General features: G+C 44.9%; 1 protein-coding gene across 1 annotated transcript; it reads right to left on the reverse strand.

Annotated features, from left to right (window-relative positions):
- Nucleotides 1–270: 270 nt before the first annotated feature.
- On the reverse strand, nucleotides 271–10,293 carry slc2a3a (solute carrier family 2 member 3a). The gene is made up of 11 exons (XM_058046477.1): nucleotides 9,999–10,293; nucleotides 9,728–9,829; nucleotides 6,883–6,984; nucleotides 4,590–4,750; nucleotides 4,191–4,431; nucleotides 3,946–4,108; nucleotides 3,414–3,601; nucleotides 3,155–3,259; nucleotides 2,980–3,078; nucleotides 2,701–2,904; nucleotides 271–2,614 (listed from the first exon to the last, which is right to left on the reverse strand). Exons 2-11 carry the CDS (start codon nucleotides 9,737–9,739, stop codon nucleotides 2,312–2,314), a joined length of 1,578 nt encoding a protein of 525 aa, XP_057902460.1. The 5' UTR covers nucleotides 9,740–9,829; nucleotides 9,999–10,293; the 3' UTR covers nucleotides 271–2,311.
- Nucleotides 10,294–11,983: the final 1,690 nt, after the last annotated feature.

Consider the following 11,983-nt stretch of genomic DNA (forward strand, 5'->3'; position numbering starts at 1 on the left):
ATCGTCCTGAACGAGAAATATTGTCACCTTTTATTTTCGTGACTTCTTGTAACACCCCTATTATTTAGTATATTTGTCAAGCATTTCAAAATATTTAGAGTGAATGGTGATTTGATGTTATACCGCTTTAAGGTTAGCAACCTAACCTAAAAAGCTCTGAAAAAACCTGAAAATAGTTCAGGTGTGAAATCTACTGAAGTTGAAATGAAAAACCAATCATCTTAGTACAAGTGTCTATAGTAACCAATGAAATAAACTGTTATTGTCGTATCATTTATTCCAGAACATTATATCATGTACGAAGAGAAGCGATCAGCACACAAGCTCATCAACACTACATCACAATGTGAACATTTTTGTGTTAAAAGTGTTATCTGGGCCAACATGACATCACAAAGCCTGTCCATAAAACAACAAGGTGTAAAGAAAACTATTGGAACTTTAATACGTCCTCATGTACAACTCACAACTCACTGTGCAATCGGAATTGCAAAAAGTCACATTTAGGCTTCATGAGCAAAAGCGTTCACATCAATGTGGACGCTACACAACACGTGTATACAACTCGCACCAAAATGAATAAAACGATTAGGGTCAACGCACAAAGGCCGCACAAAGCTGTCACACACACACTCACAAATAAAGATGCAACGTAAGAGACAACACATAAGCTCTCGGCGTGTTTTCGCTGCAACAATTTTAAAAATGATTCTATGTTTGTAGCTCAATTTTCGAGAACAATATTTAGGAACACTTCAGTGGCACACAATACCGACTACAATCATGCATCAAAACACGTGTAGCTGTAAAATGTAAAAGTGTTTGGAGGCATTTTGACATTTCAAGAGTTATGCCATCAGTTCTAAAAAAAAACCCCAACATTTTTTGTAATTTTACCCACCATCCACAATCCTGACGTGCAACATGTGCACACGTTTTTCCCTTTTCCGTGCGAGAGAAGAGAGAAAAAGATTTAGCACGAGGGAGCTGGGACATAGCTATTTTTAGTATAAAAACAGCATTTTATCATTCGTCAACTTCAGCAGCATCAAAAGTGTACCTGTTTGCAACTACTAATCATTGCAGATTTGGAAAGAGCTGCCGATGACGACTACTTCTAGACAAAGTCGACCTTGACCTTGACCAATAACACTGTCGCCTACATTGTTGGCATTTTTTTGAAGGTCGTTTTTATGGCTTTTATATAGTTTGCTCCAACATGATTGCTGTTTTTCTCTCTTCAGAACGCGCAGAAAAGCATTTTGAGACACACTCTTGAGACATAGAAGGACACAAACAACAAAAGTGTCATATCAGTACATGAGCTTGTGTGCTAGCTTACCTGCTACCGACAAGCTAGCCTAACTAGCCTAGCATCACACGCTATTTGACTACTTGCTGTCAAAATATTCATATGAAAGTAGACTGACTTACAGATGACAAGGCAACAATTTAAGACATTTGTACATTAATATTAGCATACAGAATTTCATTATTAGCACTTGCCCGTCACTCATTGTCAGGTCCTACATTGTTTAAGTCAGAGACCGAAACGATCGATAAAGTTTTAACTCTCAAGTTGGACGAGGACTTGCTAAGGGAGACAACGTTTTGGATTCCAAGTCTTCTAAAGCGCTGACGTGCTGAACAATTTATGGTGATTGCTTTGCTGCGTATGTGCTCAGCAGCGTTGATTAGCGTTAATTAGCGTTAGCATAATCTGAATTAGTTTTACTCATAGTAAATCTATTCCTAACATATATATATATATATATCCGATAAATCTCTTCCTTTATATTGTTCCATAAATACTTTTCATCTAGTTGTGTAATAAAATAATTTTTGTGGCGAACATTGTCACATATACGTTTAAAAACAAGAAAACTTTGGTATCCTGACTAGCGGTGCTAGCTCGGCCGGCGGTTGAAAGGCAAAACATCAACACTTGTGAAAACGGAAGTCTACACAATGCAGTGCCACCAGAGGGCGCTGTAAAACTGAAGGGAGGTGTGGAGGGGGGGGGGGGGGGGCTACACTAGAGGGACTTTGCTGCTGATCTCCAAGGCAAAATCAAGGAGAGAAGATTACGTAACACACTCAAATAGTAAAAAGATGAACCCTCGCGTCGTGGTGATATACTGTATGCTGACACACTTTCACTTTCACTTTCATGTGACCGCAACACGCGTCACGTCTCCCACGGGAGGCTACCGAGCGGAATGTGGTTTTCAAATCGGAGCAGAGCGACTGGGAGGATTTGAACGACTTTTGAAAAAAAGTGAAAATCCTCTCCTTCCTTCACGTTTGCAGCCTACACGCTCTCCGTGGGCTTATCCTCCAGGGGTGTGGTTTCAGCCTTCTGTGACGAGGTCTTGGTGGGCTCCACCAGGGGGACATTCTCCTTGGCCAGCGTGCTGCCCGCTTCTCCAGTGGCACAGGCGCTGGCGGGCAGTGCTGCTTCGGATGCGGATGCGGGAGGAGGGGCGCTACTGAAGCTGCGGGCGATCTCGTCGAAGGTCTTGCCTTTGGTCTCTGGGACTTTGAGGAAAGTGAAGATGAAGAAGATGATGAGGAAGGCGGTGAAGATCAGGAAGACCCACGGACCGCACAGTTCCTGAGGACGAAGCGAGACTCATTTAAAAAGCAACTTTGACCAGCAGGTGGTTCGGGATCATGGTCCCAACTTCTGATTTCTCCCACCTCCAGTTTGGGGAAGCTTATCCCAACCAGGAAGTTGGACGTCCAGTTGCAGCAGCCCGCCACAGCCATGGCCGCCGGGCGCGGCCCCTGCGAGAAGAGCTCTGCCACGATAAACCACGGGATGGGACCGGGACCCAGTTCAAACATGGCGACAAACACCATGACAGCAAAGATAGCCACGTAGCTCATGGCGGCGATGTCCGTCTACTCGGACGATGAGGGAAAAGCGAGGTTACGTTTAAAAGCGATTCAAACACTCAAGACGTCATCTGTGCTCACCATCAGCAGAGAGACCGTCATGAGCACAGCGCTCACTGCCATGCCGCCCAGGCCCAGGAGGTGCAGCGTCCTCCGCCCCGCCTTCTCCACCAGGAAGAGCTGCGGGACACAAAACAGAGCACGCCATGACGCCAAAGCGTTCACCTCAACGTGGGAGAAGATCGCCTGCGCTCACCGAGACGACCGTGAAGATGGTGTTGACGATGCCGGCGCCGATGGTGGCGAAGATGGGCTGCTTGACGCCGGCCGAGCTGAAGATGCCCGTGGAATAGTAGAAGACCTGAGATGACATGATGAATGTTCACGGATAATTGCTACCATTATTGAATTCGAGATCCACACTTCACAGTTCAACATGTCCGAAAAGGAGCAGGAAGAAGCAGAGCTCATTGAATCTGGAAGGCAGCGTGGGATGACAATGAATGACGACTCACCGCGTTGATGCCAGATAGCTGCTGGGACAGCTGCAGCATGACGGCGATGAGGAGCGGCTGGCGGTAGGCAGGCGAGCGGAAAAGCTCCGGGATGGTCACCTTCTTCTCCAGAGCCATCTTGTTGCTCTCCTCCTTCATCTCCTGAAGGTCTCTGCTCACGTCCTCGCTCCCGCGTAGACGCACCAGCGCTGTGCATTCAATCAAGCAAGAAGACAGTGGATGCATCATCTGACTCCCTTGGTGGTCAATCATCGTCTATGTTCTCCATCGTTTCTCCATAGTCACACAAGACCACAAATGTCATTTTTCAAAAGACAGTGTACAAATTGTCAGTGTAAAGAATGGTGTGCAACCAACAGGATCTCCATCCATCCATGTTTCTGTCTTCTGGTGCTTGCTTAGGTTGACAGGCGTGAATGAGAAGCGGGTTCGCCGCTTGTCAAAACCATCTGTCAGCTCAAGGGTGCTTGACTTCTTCTCCTGGAGTCACGTGATCACCGACAAGACTTCTTTCCTACACCACCAAGCGTACCTTTGCGTGCCTGCTCCTCCTGCTTGAGGTTGATGAGCAGGAAGCGGGGGCTCTCGGGGCAGAAGGGCAGCAGGATGCACTGCAGCACGGCGGGGGCCACAGTGAGGGCCAGCAGCAGGGGCCACAGCTTGAACGAGCCCAGCAGAAACTCCAGGCCGAAGATCTAAACGACAACAGAGGGAGTCACATCCACCGAACACGCAACACCTCCTTTTCTTCTTCTTCTTCTCGTGCGGTCAGCAGACCTGGGCGATCAGGATGCCCACCACCACGCCCAGCTGGTGCAAAGTGCCAAAGGCCCCCCTGAGCGGAGTGGGCGACACCTCGCCCACGTACATGGGGGTCAGGCCTGTGAAGAGGCCGCAGAAAAGGCCGATGACCAAGCGGCCGGCGATCACCATCTCGTAAGAGGAGCAGACGGTGGAGAAGCCCATGAGCAAGCCGCCTATCACTGCCAGGATGTTGACCAGGAACATGGAGCGCCTCCTGCAGGGGGCGAACATCATTACACAGCACAGTTCCTCCTTTTTTGTGAGGTGACTGACTAAAGATTGGCTTCTATTGAAGATCATTCATTAATTACATCAAAAATTACTTCTGCTCTTCATCTTGTATCTAAGTCAAGAAAAAGTGCAGCTCCGAACCTGCCAAATCGGTTGGCCATGACGCCCACACTGAAGGAGCCCACCATGCCGCCTACACTAAAGATGGCCACCGTGACGCTCCAGACTATAGTGCACATGTCCGGGTCGATGGGCTGGCCGTAACGCTCCATCCATGTGTCGTTGAAGAAAGAGCGAAGTTTCTGATGACAATAAGAGGAGTTTATACATACATTCATGGCCTAATAGCACAGATAGCCACATACATGTATATATACCTCACATACATAGTACAGTAAAGTCTCGTTATATCGATATTGTCGGGAGTCGGAAAAAATATCGATATAACCGGACTGTCGATATATCCGATCCTGCGCCGAACTGCATTAAAAGTGGGCAATAATGCACTCGACATTGTTCTATAGTATAGAACAATGTCGAGCAGCTTAAATCAATCTTTGCTTAAGGATTTCAATACCAAAAAAGAACACGGCGAACGGCTGCTTCCAGTCAACTTTATTTTTCACACTTCCACCACCAGAGCACAGCACACACACCGATTCCCGCACTTCCTGGTTCACAGGTCATGCTCAACCCGCCCCACATAGCTGGCCAAACACATGCCTGCAACAGAAGAACCAACTGCGTTCGTGGTTTCTCTCGTGTGTATAGAATAAAAAGATATCTGAATACAACACAATTCAATACATGTATTTGTACGCTTGTGTCTTCGTTGGAATATGTGTGTATGCTATGTCAGTTGGTTCTTCTGTTGCAGGCATGTGTTTGGCCAGCTATGTGGGGCGGGTTGAGCATGACCTGTGAACCAGGAAGTGCGGGAATCGGTGTGTGTGCTGTGCTCTGGTGGTGGAAGTGTGAAAAATAAAGTTGACTGGAAGCAGCCGTTCGCCGTGTTCTTTTTTGGTATTGAAATCCTTAAGCAAAGATTGATTTAAGCTGCTTTTGTATCGATATAAGCAGACCAAATTGGCTGGCGGGAGATGAAAAGGGCATCGCAGTAACCGGATTATCATAATAACCGGGTATGTACTAACGGAACTAATTATATCATAAAAGACTAGAAATTTGCCGGGAAATGAAAATAGTATCGTAATAAGCAGTAATTCGTTATAACCGATATCGATATAACGAGACTTTACTGTACATGTATGTTTGAACATGAATTCATACGTAGTACATACTGTACAATCACAGTACTGGTTTTCACAAAGTTTGCTGTTTCATATATTTTTGTCAGATGTTAGTAAGATACACTGAAGTTGAATTACAAGCATTTTCATACGGGCTTTTATTGAAAGTTACATTAAGTTTCAAGAGTTAGTGCTTGCCGTGCTGACCCTTTGTCTTCAATTCACTGTGACATGATGTCAATTCATTTGTGGGCTACATAACCCATGCTTGCAATTTGTTTGTCCACCTGCCTCTTGAAGATTTACCAAAGGGATCTTTAATCTCAAAGGGATTAAAGTTTGGTGAGATTCCTGGCCATGGACCCAAAATGTTGATGTTTGGTTCCCGGAGCCAGTTGATATATCAGGATGACACAGTCATCTCCAGCCTCTGTCCTTGTCAACACTCTCACGTATGCGAGCCATAGAATCACTAACGTGATGTCAGCCGGTCCTTTTGTGGCAGGGCTGAAATGCAGTGGAAATGTTTTTGGGGGCTTAAGTTCATGATCATGAGAAAGCAGGACTTCATCTTATCACTCTTCAGATTGCCATTATAATAAACTAAGGCAACTTGACATACGTTCACATGTACATTCATACGTTTGTTCAAACAAGGGGCGTCATACGTTCTGAGGACAGGGAGGGGGGGCTTAGCCCTCTGGAGATGCACAGGATATGAATGAAGGTGGTAGACATTCAAAAAAATCAAAAAAACAAATAAGGAACAAGAAGCGGGATATAACTTTCCCACTTTTGGACAGATTTAGTAGAGATACTAAATTGTTTTAGGCCACCATTAAATTTACACAAGTACACACAATCTACACTGCTAAACCGCTGCTCAAGCTCTGCAACCATTCTGTCCAGTGGACAGTGATCAATTATATCATAATCATTATATTATTCATTATCCTATTATTATTACTATGCTCATTATTCTTCTGATTATTACTACTACTACTAGTAGTCGTAGTAGGCTAGTATTAGCCTGCTTATTGGCTTGCTTATTAGCCTGCTTTTGCCCTATTATATATATATATTTGTAAAAAATCAATAAAACCCATGGTTCAAAGCCATGTTGACAAAGATGTACATCCTGTACATAGATGATGATGATACATGCGACACACTGTGACAGCTACCTGCTCGGGTGCATTGATGACTCCTGTGTTGTAACCAAACTGCAATGATCCGATGACGGCCGTGGCCAGCGAGAACAGGAGGTAACCTGTCACCTGCTTCTCCTGGAAGGCGGGGAAAAGAGGAGGGAGGAAATGGAGCCGTAATTAATAGAATAAATAAAAAGCAGCGGACCTCTCTGTCATCAAGCAGGCAAATCCAATAAAAGTCTCACAAAGGTCACGTTACTCCGGGGACAAACAAATGAGGTGGACGCCATCTTCCTGTTTAAAGCTCCAGGCTTCATTCATCTTGTTAACAAAGTCAGCTCCAATATTAGATTAAACCTTGTTGTTGTCATGGTAACAGCATTCAAGTCAGTCGTCATCATCAGTAACTCTCAATGAACGATCGCTAAAACTGTCTGTTTAGTTATGAAAGGGGGCTGGGGACAGCTATTTATATATGTATGTGGTCCTTGCTGGAGAAGCTTTGGATGCCCCTGCCATGGCAGCACATCCATCTGAGGAGACATTTGGACCAACTCAAGGACCAGGATGAAAGTTCTGGTGGGTCACAAGAGTAGAAACTGGGCCACTGGGTCTGTTGTTTGTGCAGATGTCGGCAATGCGCAGTCACTGTTGCTGATGGAGCAAAAAATGAAAGGACAAAAAAAGGTTGTCCTTGCTCGTCCGTCAGACGATATCGGAGCAGAGAGAGAAGCATTCGAAGGCTGGTTATTGTATGTGCGGATATTTGTTTGAGCTCATAAAAGATGTTAAAAGCTCCACTACAAACTACTACAAAAATATGAGCTGGAAACCTCATATTACAAATATACAACATAAGGTGGCCAGAAATATTTCAGTATTGAACAAAGCAAAATTTGTTCTCAATCAGAAATCACTCCACACTCTTTATTGCTCTGTGGTTCTACCATATCTTACTTATCGTGTGGAAATATGGGCTAATAAGTATAAAAGCTAAAAGGTCAGTAAGGATAATTCACAATGCCGCCTACAGAGAACATACTAACTCCTTATTTCTAAAATCACAAATACTTCAACTTGCTGATATAGTTAATTTTCAAACAGCTAAAATAATGCATAAGGCTAAAAACAACCAATTAGCTAAAAATGTCATCCAATACTTCTCTACAAGAGAGGAGAAATATGATCTCAGGGAAGAAGTACATTTGAAACACTTCTATGCTAGGACTACGTTATGCTAGCCATAGCATTTCAGTATGTGGAATCAAACTATGGAATGGATTGAGTAAGGACCTCAAACAATGCACAACAATGAGCCAATTCAAGAAACAATACAAGCAGTTGATGTTTGCTAAATACAAGGATGAAGAGTCTTGAACCAGTCATGATGTGCTATATATATCACTATATTGACACGCACTATGGTACCCATTATGTCATTGGATGCTCATATCACCTCCTACGAGGTACGAGGTGCATTATTAAAAAAAAACAAAACCTTAAACTGTATTATGGAAAGCAGGAAGTGAACAAATGTAACAGTTACTGATTGTAAAAGTACCAGATGGAGGGGTAGGATTTAATAAGCTTTGCTTCTTCCTACTCCTTTTGGACATGTGGAACTGGGAACTGATTATGGGATGCACTCAATTGTAATCTGATGCATGTTCAAATGAAATAAAACCATTAACATTACCAAACTAATCAATAAAGCCGTGACGCCACAAGGTCATTAGAGGACACTGGCCAACATCTGCTGAGCAAATATTTCATCATGCTGTGTCCTATACCATGTCTCCCACAAAAACAACCATATAGAAATAACAGAACTCTCAGTGAGTAGACACCCCCGCCTCTGTCAATAGTCCCTCTCCTCATCTCCACGGCAACAGGCTCTACGTGCAACAGAGCGTACGTGTACGAAAGATATGTGTGGACATCTGACATGCCATGTCCATTTGTAACAGAAGAGGATGGGAGTGGAGGGCTATGATAATAATACGATAATGTCTGTGATTTAAGGCGGCACGGCGGTCGAGTGGTTAGCGCGCAGACCTCACAGCTAGGAGACCAGGGTTCAATTCCACCCTCGGCCATCTCTTTGTGGAGTTTGCATGTTCTCCCCGTGGGTTTTCTCCGGGTGCTCCGGTTTCCTCCCACATTCCAAAAAACATGCTAGGTTAATTGGCCACTCCAAATTGTCCATAGGTATGAATGTGAGTGTGAATGGTTGTTTGTCTATATGTGCCCTGTGATTAGTCCAGGGTGTGGCGGAGATTACTAATGGAGTCCGATAGGCGGATCTTGTACAAGACTTCGGAAGTCTGTGCTCTTCCTGGATCATCCATTGATGACTAATGGACAAATATCACCTGACTCTATGGTCTTCCTTCCATATTCTGGACAACGCAAAAGATAGTATCCAATGGCATGTCTACCACATGACTACTACCAGCGTATAGTGCGGAGGGAGTCACCTGGCGCAGCCCAGCAAGGTGCACTGTATTTAGGCACACTCACTCAGCCACGGAGGTCTCTGGCAAACATCGCAAAGCATTTGGTACAAGTAGTACTAGCAGAAAGTTATGTGTTTCAGCTTAAAAAAAAAGGATATTGTGCATCTCAAACAGTAACATAAACCTACAACTAATATCGTCTAGGCACAAAATGAATTATCAGACACCTGTCCACAATGCAGATAATGAAATGCGTCTGCACACAGGTACACTCCTTATGTTCCTCACCAACAATGTGTTTCTAATTCAAGTTGTACAAGATATTGCATCCTATAAAAACAATAATAAACACATTGTTCAAACAATACCTCTCCTCCTCTGGCATCAAGTCACATTTGGTCAAACAATAAAGCAACACTTGCCTGTCCTTCCATCGTCTTCCTTATTCAGTTGGTTTCTGATGACAGTCCCCGCTGGTGTTAAGGTTATTCTCAGGCAGGTCCCGCCCGTCTGCGCTCACTGCTCTAGGGAAACAAACGCACCTGGTTGGGCGCTGTCTGTGGTGCTAAAATGTCGACATTGTGCTAAAATGTCTCCGAACCTCCTCGTCCTGTCTTCCCAGCACAAGTGCTCTCCGTGGGGATACACATGGTGTTAAAACGTAGCAAGATGCGAGAAAAGGGAACAACTGACCTGTGCGTCCTCTGCGTGGACGATCCTGATGTTTGCTTCCTGTTCTCGACGTCGTGAAGAGCCGCACGTACGCCACCTTTCCCCCCCCACTCATTCATCCTATGGAAAACTGCAAGAAAGGGATGTCGTGACGTAGCTCCTCCCACTTGCCGATGACGTAGCGCGTCATCATCACCATCACATCATGTCCCGCATCAGTCTTCAGTTGGTTAATTGGTCAGCCCGCTGGAAGGACGGCGCATGCGCGGTGCATGGCCGCCTTCGCGATGCCTCGCGCTAGCGACCTTGACAGCTGCCGCCGGTTGACTGATGTGGAGGGTGATGACGTAACACTGTTAACCCTGCCCTGCCGTTTCCAGGGCAACAGGGGCTAAGGGTGTTAATAAACTCCAGTGAAATGCAAACCCAAGTGGAAAACAACCACCATGAAGAAATGTAAACACGGGTATTTTTTTCACCTTTTAATTAAAGAAATATCAAACTGACAATTCATGTTCATTCATGTTGACGATTAACAGTGAAGCCATTATTAATAACAACAATATGGATACATGACGTGCTACGTAACAAAGAAGGCTAGTCTGTTTAATAGTATCACATGTGATACACACTTATGGAATGAAGAGTTGCTGTAGTCGTGACGTCACGTGCCAGGAACATCAGCTGTACTGTACACGAACTTGCTTCTCTCAGTCCACGTCGTTCATATAAAAGTACTTTCTCCTCTGTAGTCCCCTTAGCGGGAGTGTTCACATGGGTGTGCAGTGCTTATTATGTTCAATGCGGCTTCTGTTAGCAAGACATTTGGCTGTGTGCATATGTTAGCTTAAACACGCTAGCAGTCTGGCGACATTTTAGCTTCGACAGTTTTCTTGACTGTGATTAGGCGAAAGTATCTAATGATGACAACACAATGTATCTTAGTTTGTATTCAAATATACACCAAAGCTGTAATTAAAGATTAGAGTACAGGGAATGAGCATTTTCTACGAGCACCGTCGCCATCTTACCGGAAACGGAAGGCGAACCAGGAAGTTAGCCATCGGTGGCCTGAGAGGGGGGCGTGAGTGCTGTTGACTGTGGGATTTGTTTTTATTTTATAACTTAATGAGCGCGTTTTTCTTCGTTGAGTACAAATAGCTCATCTTTATCTGGTAAGACTCACCCGAGTTCCTGAATGCTCGGATAAACTCGTTGGATTCATTTGCCGTTAGCTTCGCTGGCTAGCTGCAAACGAAGTAGTTAGCCGCGCACCTCTGCACATCGTCGTTTTTTTTTTTTAAACATGTGTAAAGTCCAAATGCTAAGAAGACTGGTGGACCAGCGACTATCAGCCGCTGCTGAGGAAATATTCGGACTGTTCGAAAGAACCATAGCTGAATACGAGGAGGAACTAAGTTGAACAAAGGAGGAAAACAAGCAATTGTTTTGAAGCCTCAAGTTCAGGCACACAGAGCAGGTCGGTTGTCTTGTATTGCTAAAAGTCCACTATATCCTTTTCATGCTAAATACTTATATTGGTGGGGAGATGTTGATGTTGTGAAGCTGTGTCTTCTGTGGTTATGGTATTACGTATGACTTCCTAACTTGTGTTCTTCTGTCCTGCAGACTTTTCGTAGCTGCTGAGGAGAGATGGCTCCTCATCCTCTTTTTCCTCCTCCAGGCTGGAGCAGGAGCATCCACACACTGACCGGTTCCAAGTGACGCGTGTGATTGTGAAGAGTGAATACGATGATGACGAGCAAGCCGAGTGGTCACAGCTTCATCACAGCCACAGCGAGAAGAACAGTGAAGCTGATGGAGACCAGCGCGCAGGTGCACCCAGCCTCTCAGGCGCCACGGATCCGCTCAGAAATACGCTGTCTGGCTTAAATGCCGTGAAGAAGTTTTGCTGCTCCGAATGCGGCAAAACGTTCCGATACAAGAACGGCCCGCAGGTGCACATGAGAACTCATGCGGGAGAAAAGCCGCTTTCTTGCACCTTT

This window comes from Doryrhamphus excisus, chromosome 14, assembly GCF_030265055.1.
Source record: "Doryrhamphus excisus isolate RoL2022-K1 chromosome 14, RoL_Dexc_1.0, whole genome shotgun sequence".
NCBI lineage: Eukaryota > Metazoa > Chordata > Actinopteri > Syngnathiformes > Syngnathidae > Doryrhamphus > Doryrhamphus excisus.